This window comes from Xiphophorus hellerii, chromosome 4 (genome assembly GCF_003331165.1).
Source record: "Xiphophorus hellerii strain 12219 chromosome 4, Xiphophorus_hellerii-4.1, whole genome shotgun sequence".
Lineage (NCBI taxonomy): Eukaryota > Metazoa > Chordata > Actinopteri > Cyprinodontiformes > Poeciliidae > Xiphophorus > Xiphophorus hellerii.
Genome location: NC_045675.1, coordinates 18,725,887 through 18,742,762, shown reverse-complemented (window position 1 = coordinate 18,742,762; position 16,876 = coordinate 18,725,887). Strand labels below are relative to the sequence as shown.

Below are 16,876 nucleotides of genomic sequence, written 5' to 3'. Positions count from 1 at the left end.
CAGACTTCATCAGGTCATCTGAATTGATGATACATGTAGCAAGGCGGCTGAGTTCCCCCGGAAACCTCTGTTGGAGAGCGTGCTGGCGGAGACGGGGGCCTCAGCCAAGTCTGTCTGACTGATCACTACAGATGCTCCTCTTCAAGTATTCCGAGTCAGATCCTTAGTGCTGGGTCTTGAGGGACAAACAATAGCACCTGTTCCTCATAAGATAGCCCATTCATGTATCTTTAATGAAGCCTGGGGGCAGATGGTGTGAAATGACATTATCCAGTGCTTAGCTGTGCTAAGACAAAGGAAGAGCAGTGCCAGCACAACAATGCTCCTGTTTTTTATGAGGAGAAGGGAGGACGCTGCCCGAGTGCCACCCCACCGCCCCCCCTCACATCTGCTCCACTTCACTCTCCAACTCTTCAAGATCATCTTGGCAAAAGAAATGTCCTGGGCACACAGCCCACATGAAGATGAACTTGAGGGTAACTCTTAAAGGCAAGGGAGGGTTGGATTTGTAGAAACCGAGACATAGTGGAGGCCACACACCTATGTACTTCTCCTTCTTCCCCTATGTTCTAAAATATCTTTTTCTTTTACTTTTTTCACTCAGAATTATCCAAAAAAAAAAGGCTTAATGAAAACGTTGTAATCTGCTCTGACAGCTCTTAATTGACAGCTCAAGTAACCTCCGGTATTTGTTGACACCCTGAAGTTCCTCAAAAATCTGATTTGCTTTTTTCCCTGACATTAGTGGCTGTAAATTAAACTTTAATGCCCAGAGCTCATTACTGCAAATCACAGCCATTCACAGTCAATGCATTTATTTCCCCTTCAGCGCGCATCTCCTCTCTGTCTTCGCCTCGGCGGATGTTGTACATTCGCCTCCATATTTTAAAATAATAACAGTAATAAAAGCTGATATCCCAGAAGAAATTGTCTCACTTAAAGTTTATCATTTAGTGTTGCTGGAGAAAAATCCATCCATGCATCAGACGCTTTGAGCGGAAATCATTCAGTATACAGCAGTTCGTCTTTCTGTAGAGGTTTGTTATGTTTGCTTATGTGGTCACATTTGACCTTTCATGTAATTGTAATCATGACAGTGTATCCTTCGTGCTGTTTTGTGTGCTTTTGAGCACATGTGCATATTTATAGTATTCAAAGTGGTTAAAGTCAATCCATTAAAACCAGACCACTTCATCTATTTAATTTAGTTTAGTTAGGCAAATAAATAAATACGTGCTTTAACTTATTGCCAAAGTTTTTTAAGCCAATTCCTAAAAATGTTATGGATTGCCACGTAACATTTTTAGCTATAAGGATAGAGACAAGGGAGCACTTTTATGCCCGTTAGCTAGTGTATGTACAGCTCTGGCTGTTTAAACTGTTCACACAGAGACAGAGCAGAGCTGTGTTCCCCAGTGTCCACTCCCCCTTCATAATCCCTCCTGCCCTGCCCCTCCTCATGTTGTGACATTAATTATTGTGTTTTTCCATGTGTTCCAAACATGCAAGGCCAAACTCCATCTTTCATTCGTCCAGCTTGGAAACTTGGCTAACCAGTGCCTTTGAAGATTGTTTTCGAAGGATATTTGTCACAGGCTCCTCAAGGCATTTATTTTTCTTCATCGGCAGCAAATTTTGTAGAATTACTTTTCGAAGTATTGCATACTCTTTTTTAACACTTCTTTCTCACAACTTCTGCACTTGCACTTTTTGCAAAAGCTCAGTAGACATAAAATGCCTGTGTTTATTTAGTTTTCAGTCTAGCTTTGCACCTCTGGACAAATCAATAAAGTTGTCTTTAGTGGGTTTGGCTTGCTAGCTGCGAGATAAACTGGGAGCAAGTACTCCCGCAAGAAAGAGTCCACAGGGGGAGAGGGGAGCTGCACAGGCTGACAAAGTGGAGTTCATAGCAGACTTCAGCCAGAACGTGGGACAGGTTGATTTCATGCCCCAATGCAGCGGCAGTAATTGCACCCAGACCGGTTTTATTGCGAGTTGATTTTAAGGGGGATGAATGGGGAAACATTCTGTAAAGTGTTTATTTTGGGGGGATGACCTTTATTAACCTATTTCCCAGGCTGGTTCCCCCGAGGTGATCTGGCTCGCTGCTCGATTAACCCTCGCAAGTCGGGGTAGTCAGTCTGCTCCCTGTCACAATGCTTCAGGAAGCTGAAAATGACAGAAAAATTGGACTCGCAACATGTTGGCCACACACACACCACTTAGGGAAAATGAGCTACTCAACTATCCTTGACACACAAATGAAGACGGTTTTTTGTTATTATATTTCAATTACATTTCTTTGCAACTGGGCTGATGTTGAATCACAATAAGCTAAATGACATCAACTGCTGTTTTTTTAAATCCAAATTTATTTATGTTGCTCCATACATAAAAATGAACGGTCCTTAGTCCTGTACAGTGAACATACATTCTTTAAAGAAATTATTAACAACAGGTATTTGTAAAATACACAAAAGAAATTTCAAAATATACCTTAAGAATATGCCTGCATAAAAAGAAATGTAAACAAAACAGGCTGGATTTTAACAAGGTTTTTTTTTTTCATTTTTGTAACATGAATTTTATGTGGAATCTTTATTTAGCTGAACTAAGATGAATCCTGCATTCTTGATGGTGTGTAGCTGTGATTGAAGTCAGAGATGTAGCTTGGTCCTTGGCCGTGAAGAGCTTTCTATGTAAGAGAGAGCTGGTATAATTTACTAGATTTATTTCATTGGTTTGCCTTCTTTTTGAATGATCTTTTGGAATTGTATAAGTGTTTGAGTCCATTGAGAGGAAAGTGTGTGTTTATACTGGTAGCGCTTTCTCTGAAGTGGTGAAGGAATCCTGTTAACTGTAGATATGTTTTGTAGCGCCTCTCGTAAGACTACTGTACTTTGCTGCTCTCCGTTCTTCATTCCTCCTAGCAATGTGACTTTTCGGGTCCTTTGATGTACTAAAGTGAAATTGCGGCCTGGATTAAGAACAGGCGTAGCTCGGCCAGGTATTGTGCAAGCGCACGAGCGCCGTTGTTGCCACGGAGCCCCTTGTCAGCACATGTTAGGAAGAGCTGTGATCTAGCCTCCCCCTCAGTATGCTCCATGTTTCCATGTGTGCTATGGCTGTGCTTGGGGCCCCTCTCTGATCTCTGCTCCCTATCTGTTCAGCAGGTCCAGGGTCACATGCCTCCGCTCATGATCCCCATCTTTCCACACGACCAACGCACTCTAGCAGCAGCTGCTGCTGCCCAGCAAGGCTTTCTCTTCCCTCCTGGAATGTCTTACAAGCCAGGTATGCTTGTTAATTAAGTCTTCCTTTTCTTTTTTGCTCATATATTTATACCAAGAAATTAATTTTAATCTGAAAGTTTATAGCTAAATTACAACGCAATGCAAAAATATTTATAAATCACATTTGAATGATATTTTTTTTTTTGATAGACACACACAAGGCATTGCATAATTGTGAACTAAAAGGAAATGATATATGCTTTTAAACATTTTTATAACTAAAAATCAGAAAAAATGTGCATGTACTTGCTCCCCTGAGTATATAGGCTGAGTGACCCCTTTAAGCACAATTTCAGCTTCAAGTTTTTTGGGGTATGTCTTCCAGTTTTGCACATCTAGAAACTATTTGTTTTGCCCATTTTTCTTTTCCAAACAGCTCAAACACTCCCAGATTAGATGAAGAACCTGAATGACCATCAGTTCTCTAGTATTTTCAAAGATTGTTGATGCAATGTAGGTCTGGGACATTCGAACACATGCAAATGCTTTGATCCAAAACATTCCTCTGTAGATCTGGTTGTAGATGTAGGACTGTGGTTCTGCTGGATGGCAAACTTCCACCCCAGTGTCAAATCAACTGTAGCGTTTAAGAGCATTTCTTACTGAATTGTCCTGTATTTAGTTTTCCCATCGTCTGTGACCATACTATTTAGGATGAGGACACCACAGTACCTTCTTCCACATGTTTGTTGTAGCTGCATACATTATTTTCAGGGTTATAACCTAATCCTGTTTTTTTACCAACTGTCTCCTGTGTCTGTTGATCTTAACAATGCTGTGCAGAAACAAAAGAATGCTGACATGTTGGCAACTTGGGAGTATGTTTTAAGGTGTTAATTGTAATCCCAATGAATACTGGAAATAAACTTGCCTTTAAAAACACCCAAGCATAGAAACACCCTTTTGCAGAATGATGTAATTGTAAAATTCAGTAATTAGTAATCAGGTACTATATTGGTACTATTGATATTTTAAGACCAAATTACCTTCCATGTGAAACTGTGTTCCTTGCAAGTAAAGGCATGCCTAGTTCTTTCCTTTCTTCTTTTGAATCAAGAAAAAAAATAAGGCACACTTCTTTTGAAAAAAAAAAGGCTTTTTATTGCTGGTACATGTTGATTGATGCCTTGTCAAAATATTTTAAACACCTGCAAGTCACACTAAAAAATAAACTTGTTACATAACATTTAATTTTTTAATTCAAAATACATTAACAACAAATAACTTCTTATTGATTTGTCTTCACCTCAACACATGCTAGTAGAGTGAGATAATAATGAGGAGCTATATATGTAAACAAAAACATTTTTGTTGTAAAAAACCAACAGGAAAAAAGAACCAATCATTAGTCAGGTTCAAAACAGAGCATTAAAAAGTGTGGTAGAGCAGGTAATGAATTAACTATAGCAAGCCTGCATGAAACGAAAGTCAGCTATTTTGGAACTATGGAGCCATGACAGCTAAAAACAAAGTGCCTGAGGGGAGTCTTTCACCACTTTGCTTTTCGTAATACATTTGACACCGAAAATGTTTTAGCTCAAATAACAAGAGCTATTTGGGAATCATGGTCAGGGGTCACAATGTGTAAGTTTGCTGCATAATTCATGAGTTCATGATGAAATAGCAAAGAGGGTCAGAAAACGTTTTTAGTCAAAGGGCCTTTTCTTTCACGACTTTATTATTTCCACATGGCAGACAATGTTATCACCAACCATCTGCAGGGTGTACAGGGTGCTGCTGTGCTCATTCTCTATGAAGTGGACTATAAGGTGCTCTAATCTGATGTTATCATTATGAGACAGCTCACAGGGGCAGCCCGTTATGGCTCCCCTAACCCTGTGGTGCTATCATAGTGAAAGAGTCATTCTGGCACCATGGAAGAAGGTCATCACATCCTGCACTAGCTGTGCTCAACGGCCTGATGTTGCATGGTGGACAAGCACAGTCATAAAGGCGCCAAGTCATCTTTTAAACAAATAGATGCCAATTGGACTTTTTCAGTCTATTTTCACTGACATGGCGGCACTTGGCCTCTAGCAGTCCTGCAGAACAAGCTCATAATTTCTCGCCTATTTTTTCTCATGGACATCCCTATGAGTTGTAACTTGCTATTCTATGTTGTAACTTGTCACATTTAAACTTATGCTGGATCTCTTTTAATTTATCATTTGATTTTTTTAAAATACTGCAGCAGTTGCGGTTTCTGAAAAGGGGAGTACGGCCCTTTGCCCAGGGTGCGAAATTAAACAACAAAAAGTTTCGTTGCTTTGCTTAGTTGCTTTGCATGTCAGTCAAAGAGGTGTGGGGTACTAATCTGTTTTTTCTAAGAGTAGGCATTGTGAAAACAAATACACACCCGTTTGTTAAATATGCTGGAGTATCTACTGTAGTACAAGTTTTTGTATCAGTGCTGAATGAGGGGCATTTTACATTTTTTCTAAAAGCCTGGATTTAAATTCATACGGCATGACGAAAAACACATTCTGTAAAAGACAGCATGAAATTCATTCGAACTTTATTCTTTGTGTGAAGATAAAATATACTTTTCTCTGCTTTTTAAGCATCAACACAAGCCTGTGACAAGCATAATAACCGCAATATGAACAGATGAAACCAGAGCCAAATATGTTTAAAACAATTCTTCAAAACTTCTTCTGGCTTTGCAAGACCTTAGGAGAAACAAAGTTTCCAAAAAAAAGTTAAATAATTAAAATACATCTGAGGACATAGAGGGAAGAGCTCACCCAGCAAGACATCCATGCTAGAATTGCCAAAATATTGCAGTATGGCTTTCATTTTTTTACAGCTTACAATACAAATTGAGTTAGAAAAAGTTACGTTGTAAAATCACTAGAAAAGACATTGAAAACCCAACTGTAGAAATCCTTATACTGTTTTTCTACAAAGTGATTTATCAATTTGAAGTTAATGTTAGTGGAACCAAAGGTATCATGTTTCAGGGTTTGAGTCCTCCAGCTGAGTGTTTCCCAACCCTGGTCCTCAGGACACACTGCCCCGCATGTTTTAGTTGTTTCCCCATTTCAACACACCTAATTTCAATTGATGGTTGATTAACAGGCAGCTTTTACTAAACTGCAATCATCTGAATCAGGTTTGTTAAAGCAGAGAAAACATGCAGGGTAGTGTGCATTGGGAAACACTGTTCTAGCCTTTTCTTCATGACTTGATTTGACCCTAAGAAAGGCTTCAGCCTCATCTGTCAGGTCTCAGCAGATCTATGACTTATGTTTTATGGCAGCACTTGAACCTAGAAATATAGCAATGGCGTCACCTGATCTACTCCCCCACTCTTCCACCGTGGCATTTATAACCCAGAATCTGTACATGAAAACATCGATGTACATTTTAGAGAAGAAAAAAATCAGTTTTTAATATAATTTCTTTACTTTGTGACGCCAAGCTGTAGTCTGGTTCCTCTGCACAGACAGTTTGTACCCAAAAACCCAGACCTTGTAACACCAGACCCCCCTGGCAGTCAAAAGGTGGCACATGACCCTTCCCAGGTTTCACATGACATCGAGAGACACCCAGCCATTTATTATCCCCCAATCCTACGTCACAGTCTGCAGAGAGCAAATGAGACAGAGAGAAAGCAATACTAAAAAGAGGAGGTGTGGAAATAACTACAGTCCACCCCCCTGTACATCTAACCTGGCACCATTTGAAACCACTTCTGTGTGTGATTTTATTTGCCACTAAATGGGGATTGAATTTCCATGGCCTGTATCACATTGTGCAGTGCTGTACAAGATTGCAGAGAGAGGCAGGCGGACGAGGGCAAAGTGAAAGAGAAGGTACATACATTTACCTTGTCTGTGGCTTAATGGCTCCATATGTTTGTGAGGAGAAGTGACAGGCAGAAGTGGGGTTTGAGCGAAGGCCAACAAACCCCTCCCCACTCCCACTGTGCACCCCACCGCCTCCTCTCCCTCAGACACATGCCTCAAACCAACCTTTCCTGTATGATTGCTGTGCTGTGTCAGTAGACATGTTCTGTCCACTTCAACACTCTAGATCGAGTGTGTAAAAATCTCAATATTGTTAACGATTTCACTTCTACTGAAGTTGTTTTCAAATAGCTGTCTGAAAAATGTTTTCATGGCAGGCCAATGGTAATAAAAGGAAGCACAGTTTTCCTTGTTGCTTGATCATAGTGATAAGTGAGACAAGAGCGTGTTTGAATTTCTTTTCTTCATCCTTGTTGTTGGGACACTATACACTTGTTCCAACCAGTTTGCATACACATGCTTTCGCTATGCTGCCAAAGAAATCAGTCAGAAACAAACAATGTGTTGAACAATAGCCAGCTGTAAGTGTACAGCTGTGGGAACTGCCTGAGAGAACATGCCTTGTGTTTTTACAAACCGACTAACTGAAATCCAGGGAAAATATGTTACAGTGCCTGCAGAAGTGTTCTGACTCCTTGAACCTTTCCACAAATGACAACCTCAAACTTTAATGTGTTTTATCAGGATTTTATGTAGCAGAATTAAAATTATACATATACTTTTTGTAAATATACTGTAAATCTACATAGACTTATATACTTATACTTATATATATATATATATATATATATATACTGTATATATATATCCCACCTTTACATTGATACCCCTAAATAAATCCATTGCAAACAATTGCCTGCAGAAATCAGCTGTTTAGAAAAACTCCAGCTTTGTATAATTTAATCTCAGTAGGTCTCCAGCTGTTCAGTGAAGCCCTCAGTAGTTTGTTGGTGAACAAGCAGCACTATGAAGACCAAGAGACAAAAAGGACAGGACAGGGAGAAAGTCGTGGGGGAGTTCAAAGCAGGATAAGATTATGAAACAATACCTGAAGCTTTGAAGATCTTTGAATAATGCCAAGTTCTTTTTGTCATTGTTGAAATAAAGCCATTTGAAGTCATGTTTGCAGTTTCCCACAAACATTCAACATGTGAACGAGGGTCCTCTGCTCAGATGAGACCAAAATGTAACTCTTTGGTTGACATGCAAACAGCTATGTTTGGTCTAAAACTAATACGACACAATTTCTGGAACATTTCGTCCGCTGGGATGAAACACTGTGGTGGTAGCACGGAGCTATGGAGTTACTCAGCAGGGACATGGAAGTTGGTTAAAGCTGATGTGGGGGCTGGATGAATGTTAATGCAAGGAAATCTTGGCGGTAAAAAAAACAACCTTTGTTCAAATGAATGTTTTAGATCAAAGCATACTCATATGTTAGAATGATCCAGTCAAAGTTCAGGTCTACATCTAACAGAAAATCCATGGCAAGAATGGGTTTCAATAAAAGAGACACTGAGTTAAAACACAAGACTCAGATTCTGTGCATAGTATAAAAATGCAGGTCTTGATGCACTCAGGTTCAATTGGTTCAATATACATGTTTTCATGATACTCACTTAAACAAATCAACAACCCCCCCCTCCAAAAAAATACTCTAAAAAAAATGTATGCAGAATTTTCAAGGTGTTTTCCATGATGAAAAGTGTGCAGGAAGAGAATGGTGTATAACGTTCCTCAATAATCCCACTAAAGTCAAACCAACCTTAGGCTTTTGTTAATGCAGATGTTTTGGCTTGAAGCCGAGGGCGCATTGCAATGTACCACATTACTGTGGCAGGAGCAGCAAAGTGTCCACAATCCCTGTTGGCACTTGCCTGGAGCTGTGGGCCCGGCTCATTGTCTGAACCTGCATGCATTGTTGTCTCTCTCTCCCTCTCTGACAGGTGATAACTACCCAGTGCAGTTCATTCCATCCACGATGGCAGCTGCAGCAGCGTCAGGACTCAGCCCCCTCCAGCTCCAGGTATGTGCAGTCCTATGACAAAGAATGCTTGGGACGCCCGCCAAGCTCAGGGCAGAAAGGATGGCTAAGCAGCTGTGAGCCAAGTAATGAGCTGCACACTAAATAATCCTGGAGACCCCCCTGGCTTGCACCCGCTTATCACCTTACATATGTAATTTATACCCATTTTAAAGAAGATTTATCCCCACTTGTTCTGCCAGACAGAGGAGTTAGAAAGATAATAGTTATTAGAGAGAATGAGAATCACTTTGGTTACTTGAATCCTCTGCCAGTAAATTTATCAAAGGACAATTGCCTGTGAGAAAAAAAAAAACCTTCTCATTGCTTTTGTCTAACAGTCAGTGCAATATTCGATTTAGCTGTGTGAGGAGAATAAAGCATATATGAAAATCAATTTAAATATGAGTGTGAGAAAGAAATAACCTGTTACAAATTATCCTCAGAGGGGCTGAGCAGAGGTTTGAGACTGTTGAGATCTGTCCCACAGCCCTAGGAGCTGCTCCAGGAATCTTCTCACGCAGCATTTAAAAGAGCTGAACCCAGGTCAGGGCTTGACCCCAGGGCATAATTCTTAATATATATAATAATATGAATTCTTCTTTTACAGTCGTTCGTAGTATTATTACAAAATAAGCAGAGAAACTGTAGGGTATTTCAGTCTGCACGTCATGTTTTTTGGGGTGTTTTTGGTTTTACATTGATTTATTGTTCTGGTTAACATTTAGTTTTTCATGGTTTTTCTCTGGATGGTTAGGTTATGACTTTATTGTTGTCATTTCATGTTGTGCATTCCTATTCTAGTCATATTAGGTTGCCTTAACTATTTCCTTTTCTCTTTATTTTTTTGCATATGTTGAGGTGAAGTTGTCTATTATCGCACTTCCCTGAGTCAGCAGGTATTTAAATATATATAGTTATCTTAATGTACCCTGCTAAATACACTCCACTGTTTTCTGTTTACTTGTTGATTTTTTTTTTTGCCCAGTAGCATGTAATTACTTAGGGAGGTTTAAAGACTTCCTCATCTACTTTGAGAGAACAAAAATAATCTTAGTTTCTGGATTGGTGATAATGATTGTCTTCCTAAGACCTTTTAAGCATTTATTTGCATAAAAATATAAGAGAAGATATGGGGATCTGATTGACAAAATATGTATTTAAGTGGTTTTTGGGGTTCCCTAATTGTTGGGTTCTCTTGCAGATCTGAGTAATTGTAGATCTCTTTCTGTGCAAATTTGACTTCAGTAAATTTCTCTGGAAACAAAAGAAGGAAGCGAGAAATTAAAGAGCATCTTTTCTATGATGTGGTTAAGTGTCCACTGAGGCAGAGTTGACATGGAGTTTTTCACTGCTGCAACCTGTGATGTTCAACGGCAATGCGAAGAATGTAAAGACTGAATAGAAGAGCCCAACAATAAAAGGTTGAAACGACGTGGTGTTTGTCCTTCTGAGGCCACCGCTATCAATGCTAACGAGCCTTGGCAAGTTCTAACAATGCATGCAGCCTGCTCTGAAGAGCCATGTGTCATTATGCAGCCACAGGGAGAGCTGTCGGAAGGATGGAAGGTTCTGAATGAGTCTGCTCATGTAAAAAGTAAAAGATTAAGCCTGCTTAGGAGAAAGTGTTTCTGCAGTGAATGAGTTGGTGTAGCATGGTGAAGTTCACAGGAAGGGAGTGTCAGTTAAGATAGACAAACACAAGTCTATTTATAGGGGCGTGTTAGGTCAGATGAGACAGACATATATCTGAGGTCGGGCAGAGAAGGGCAGACGGGTCTAGAGAGTCATTAATTCTGATTATGTGTTTAACCCTGGGAATGGGCAAAAACAGTGCCTCCAAGACCATGACTTGGCTGACCTTTACAGAACACAGTAAACAAAAAAGAGGTGCATTTTTCATTAATTGAACTCTGTCAGCCCGTCACATATTCCATCCTGCTGTCTGCTATTTACTCTGCGGAGATTCCCCCTCAAAACAGTGAGGCAAGTCAAACATGCCCTTTAATACATTGCTGAGATCAACAAACCACGTGACTGCCACCACTTCCTCTACAAAGCACCAGGGGACTTGCTATGATTAAAAACACCATATCAACCCAGACATGAAATTAAGTGAGAGTTGTTTTCTCCCTGCTAGACCTATAATCGCACCATCTCCTTTTTTTTTTTTAGAAACAAACTTGTTAAAAGTTTCCTAAAATGGGAAAGGAAGTCATAAAAAAGTTGCTGATTTTTAAATAGAAACCAAATAACTTCGTAAAATAACTCAGAGAACATGTTGGAAATTAAAGGACCTCTTTGAATACATTATATCTTGTGCTCTAAAGCAGTTTGCTACCTCTGGATATTTCATCAAATGTTGCAAAACTATGATTTATATGTGCTGATTTAATTCTTTGCATTCCATTTTATGCATAAGGCACTTTTTCACATTAACCACTGGAGCAAAGGATTACTTCATTTTCAACTCCAAAGCCATTGTTTATCTTCCCTATATTCTTACACACTAACAGAAACAATATCCCACTCACATACGGCTGAATAAGCAGCTCCCACTAATTAAAATATCTTCTCCTGTCACCTGTCAAGCAAGGTATAATTTTCACCAATTTACTCAGTTTCGATTGTGCAATATATGAACCTTTAAACATTATCTTATTGGTGGAATTAATTCCCACAATGTTATGGAGGTAATGCGATCAGCCATCCGGCCAGACAAGGCTGACCGCTCCGTCAGTCTTAATGTTTGCCGCACAGGCTCTTCACAATCTCCTATGTCATAACAGTCTGGGTTCCTCCTCCGGTTCCCTGCCTTCTTCTCGCAAAGAAAAGAGTAAAATAACGTTGAGGTAACAAAGGCTTAGAGCTGATGGATGTAAATGAATCTTCCATGGCGCGTTTGAGTGTTGGGAGGCTGTAATTTGCTTGTCAATACAAGGTGGTAGCATCACTCCGGCGGCTGACAGTCGGCGAGTGGCTGTCACCAGGCGCTGCTGTACCGCGGGGCAATTTCACTCAATGCTTTCCTGACAGATTGGCTCTGGTCCGCAACTCACAGGAGAGAAGGCGGGTAAACTATCCCAGCGCGACATGCCCCTCTTCATTAGTGCCCACACAGAGCCAGGATGAGCCCGGGACCAGCAGGAAACAATAGCTCCATGCTCGCCTGTCCTTCATTGATTACAGCTGACATGCCTCACCTAAAAGAGGAAATTGTGCTCGGATTGTGCCCCACCAATCTGTCGGGACACCTACTATATTCAATTCAGCAAGGAGACAAGAAGGGGATTTTCCTAACTCTACAAAAGAATTTTCTGTCTGGGACAGCATTTAATTTGCTGTTTGTACACTATCCCTCGCATCAGTTACCAAGTGAAAAACTATTTACTCTGAGAGAATGTGAACTTAATACATCAACCATCTTTTTAACAGAACAAATGAACAGTGGGACAACTTTCAACGCAGCTCTGTTTTGTATCACAGAAATCAGACATTTGAGTCCTAGCCATTTACAAGTTAAAGTATCATTGGATAAAGCAGAACATCTGGGTTCCCTGTATGTAGTATCACTCTTGGACTAAATAAATAGAGAGAAAGCTTCTGCTATCACTCAGTCAGGCTCCAATTTTCTCTCTCTTGCTTTCTTAGTTTCTGTATTGCTTTTCCAGTTTCCAATCCGCAGCTGAAACTACCTCTAAGTGTTTTAGTTTGTGGATTTCTCTCTGTCAATTACCATCACCCTTTTCTTTTTTCATTATTCTGCGTTTCCTCTCCTGAATTGTCCAAGCTCGTGATATCCTCCTGCTTTACAGTACTTGAAATCGAGCTGCTTGAGATAAGACATAGAGGAACATTTGCTGTGGCACCTCTCTTACAGGCCCATGATAAAGCTGAGCCCGTCCTCAGCCCTGTGCTGCCACCATAAAGATGAAAAGCAGCCCATACCCTTAACAACAAACCAGGACCACATCTCGAGCAGACAGACACATCTGAAGGAGTACTCACAGGCTTAGACGACTGCAGCGATAAGAAAGAGTGTTACACAGTCAGGGACAAACAGGAAGAAAGTGGGAGAGCAGCAAACCACACATTATCTTTTGTTTGGATGTAAATGCCTGTGTGGTACAGATGTGGAGAAATGCTTCTATCATTAACAACTGAAGCACTTTTGACTTTGAGAGAGAGGAAGAGAGGAGGAGGGAAGAAAAGAGAGGCATACTGTAGAGAGCAGCTGTTTCTGTGTTTATGAGCAAAGAAGTCGAGTCTTTGAAGGTAACCCAGAGCAGAGCAGCAGAGCTAGAGTGAGTGGAAGGCTGGCTAATAGGACAGCAAGGTGAGCAGCTGGATTGAGGCAGCGGTGAACAGAGGGACAGATGGACAGATAGAGTTGATAATGCAGTGAGCAGCAGTGAATGGGAGGGCTGGCTCCAGGGGGCACAGGCCTTGAAGTAACCACATTCATAAAACGATATTGTGTGTGCGTGTGCATGTGTGTGTGTCTATATCGAAGAGAAACTTACAGAAAAGTGTTTATACATATATAGTTGTAGGATAGAGAGACAGAGGAAGACCAGGAGGAGGAAGGAGGGTCAGATTGGAGCAGGTTGGGCGCCAGCAGATGAAACAGATGTTGAGCCATACTGGAAAGCATCGGCACAGTGCACCAGGATGCCTTCCTCCACTCCCGACATCTGGGCCTAGCCTGGGTCAGCCTGCGTGGTCGCCCTGGGCAATGAGCCTGTACAAGCCTTGTGGCAAACGGAGCTGGCGCTGCGCTGCCTTTTAAATGGTTTGGTGCACTGAAGCACAGTTAATGCCCTCATATCCAGTCTAGTGCTCAGTGCCCAGGCTAAACAGAGGTGATTGAGACACTTACACGCAAACTGTCACACAAAGACGTTAAGAATGTGCTGCAAATAAATTGTGCTTAATCTACCTCAAGTAAAATATGCTTTTGAGTTTTGCATGTGCAATGTGTGACTTTGTTGCCAACATGAAAGATGCAACTACATTTTCTTTGTGTACTTCAGAGAAGCGATAGGAGATTTGCATTTTAATCTAAAGCATTATTTCAACATGTTGGACAAAAATTGGTCATTGTTAATCACAAGCTATGCACCTAAGATGTCTAACATCATCAGCAGAGTGCACAGTCTGAGTTTAACATCGCAAGCAGATAACTGAAAATCTCCGTTTAACCTCTGCTGCCTCCACAGGGCTTGTTTTTAATTATCCGAGGCCAACATGCTGACCTTGGGTGTGTTAGCACACACTTTAAATCTATGGCCCCTGAGATCTGCCACGTTTTGCAGGAAAATGGGCAATGATGGGGTCAAAATTGAGTCCTTAGGTCTTATGTTTGTTTACAATTTCTAAAGTGCTAAATTACAAAACATAAAAAAGGGGAAATGTATTGAAAGAAAAGTAATAGAGAACAGTCAGAACATTGATCTCAGTTCAAACATTAATAATATGCAACTTTTTCTGCCCCAATTGGAAGTAAATATCAAACGGGGTAACAATAAATCAAAGAAAGTCAGCTAAGGGATGCAGACATATGTCTTCAGTCTTCAGAGATGCTTTGTCACACTTAACAAATGGTTTTGGTTGTTACTCAAGCTTGGTCTTCATGTGATTTCTTAACTTGTGTGAGAAGGTCTGAAAGAAACCATTTTATCTCTGAAAAAAAGCATGTTTTCCTTGGTTATATTTATTATTTGTTCGATTTCAGAATATTCCTAATCACAAAGGGAGCCTGTGCCTCTCTTACAGTGACACTGACCTGCTAATCAATGCCATTTTCCTGACTGTGTGGTATTTGAGGCAAAGTCAAATTAAGCTCCCTTTCCGGGACAATAAAGTTCTTCCCATTCAAGGTCGGGTTATGCCCAGCATAAGGCCCATTGGCAAACATCTGTCAAGCAGACATCTGCTAAGATTTCCACGTAGCCTGGAGTGACAGTCACTGAATGAAAACCCTAAGTTTTTCCTTTTCCAGAAAAAGATTCTTCACTTTTTGCCTCCCCTTGACACACAAAATTCCTCTATCGCCAAGTCTCGTCTGGATGGGAAGAAATTGGGGTTAGGTCGACTTCTGTGTCTCCCATCCTGGACAAAAGGCTGTTTGTCAGAGAGGTGGAGGCAGCACTATCATTGTGGGAACATAATCAGGCTGTCATTTCCGCTGCCCATGTGCTGTTGTTATCCCTAGGTCCCCTCGAAGAATGGGCCTTTTGTGTATGGGTGGGAGTGATAAAGTTTCTCAGAAGAGCACATATGAGTTTATACCATGAGATATTTACATTGACTTCATGCTTTATATTGCTTTCCTCTTCATTCAAACCAGTAAAGGTGAGGACAGCGGGGGCAAGGTGGCCTCTTGTTTTTTTTACACTGTTTGTACAACTGCAGCAGATCAAAACAGAAAATGAGATAAAGTTTATTAACTGGCACTGACGGAACAAGTTGAACATTTTACCTAGACTGAGGAGAACAAGCATGGTGAGCCGGTTAAGGAACCCCGCCTGTTCAAAGTGAGATCTATTGCAAGGATCTGAAGGAACATATTTTTTGAGACAGTAGCTCTTTGTGTCAAACTTGTGCCAGTTGCCCCAAGATACATCTCAAGTCTAATCATTACACGCATCATGTGATGGAAAGTCTAAGCACTGTCAAATTATACCATTCTTTGTGCAAAGAAAATTATTCATCCACTCTTGTCGTGTTTTATTAAGGGGTTTTCTATTTTTGAATGGTTAATAAACACAAACACAACTTAACTGCAAGGCATTACATGGTGTAGTTACAGATTCCAGAGTTGAGTAATCATCCCAGCGATGTACATGTAAGCTGAGTTTTCAGGGTCAAAAATTATTCCCAACCGATGTTAGTAATGTAATTTTGATTATATTAGTCCTCTTTGTGCAGGTTCCAAATGCTTACAATGTGTCTAATATATTCTGTGATGGCAACAGCTGAAGGTGCTTGTGGGATGAGGGGGGTTGTCCCTGATGGCTGGGCAGAGACAAATCACAAGCCAGAAACTTCAATAGTAAGCTGCGTAGGTCTCTGTGCTAACACACTTGCATCCAAGCAGCAAACTTTTCTCTGTGATGAGTGGAAAATAGGGGCTCCAAGTGTTTTGAGTGGAAGCCATCTCTGTATGGTTTTTAAGACTGCTGTCTCTCTCTGGGTTCAGCCTTTGAAATACAGTTAAGACCTTTGAAGAGGGTTCAATGCCAGCCTCATGGAAAGGGAGGAAAGACGTAGAAGAAAGAGAAGTGGGGTGGAGGGATGAAGGCAGACACAGAGGCAGAGAGGGAGAGGAAAAGAGAGAATATAAAACTTTGAATGTATGCTGGATTTGGATGTGAACGCCTTGCTGGTTTCTCCACCTCCCTACAGCAACTGTACGCCGCCCAGCTTGCCAGCATGCAGGTGTCTCCTGGAGCCAAGATGCATCCTCTACCACAACCCCTCAACACTAGTGGGCCCATCTCTCCATCATCTCTGAAGAATGACAAAAGTTCTTCAAGCCCCATCACTCAAGTAAAGGTACAGCCCACAGTTTCTTTAACCAACTCACCAACCAGACCAGACCTCATGTGATACTTGACATAGCCTGACCCAGATGTTATTGTCTTAATAAACTAGCTGCTACAATAGTCAGTGCTTGAACATTAAAACCAACTGGTTGCAAGCCGGGCTGCCGTGGGGCCATCAATCTGAGGAGCTTTAACAAGGCTCCC

The 16,876-nt window shown here is 40.9% G+C and overlaps 1 protein-coding gene across 4 annotated transcripts in view; it reads left to right on the top strand.

Moving 5' to 3' along the window:
• The window catches only part of sox6 (SRY-box transcription factor 6), a 143,960-nt gene that overhangs the window by 95,436 nt on the left and 31,648 nt on the right, over window positions 1-16,876 (top strand). For 3 of the 4 annotated variants that reach the window (XM_032561022.1, XM_032561021.1, XM_032561024.1), the window contains 3 exons: window positions 3,171-3,294; window positions 9,049-9,128; window positions 16,533-16,682. In XM_032561022.1, the coding sequence (XP_032416913.1) occupies window positions 3,171-3,294; window positions 9,049-9,128; window positions 16,533-16,682 (354 nt within the window). The remainder of the gene's footprint in view (window positions 1-3,170; window positions 3,295-9,048; window positions 9,129-16,532; window positions 16,683-16,876) is intronic. The other variant, XM_032561023.1, reaches the window with a different exon arrangement.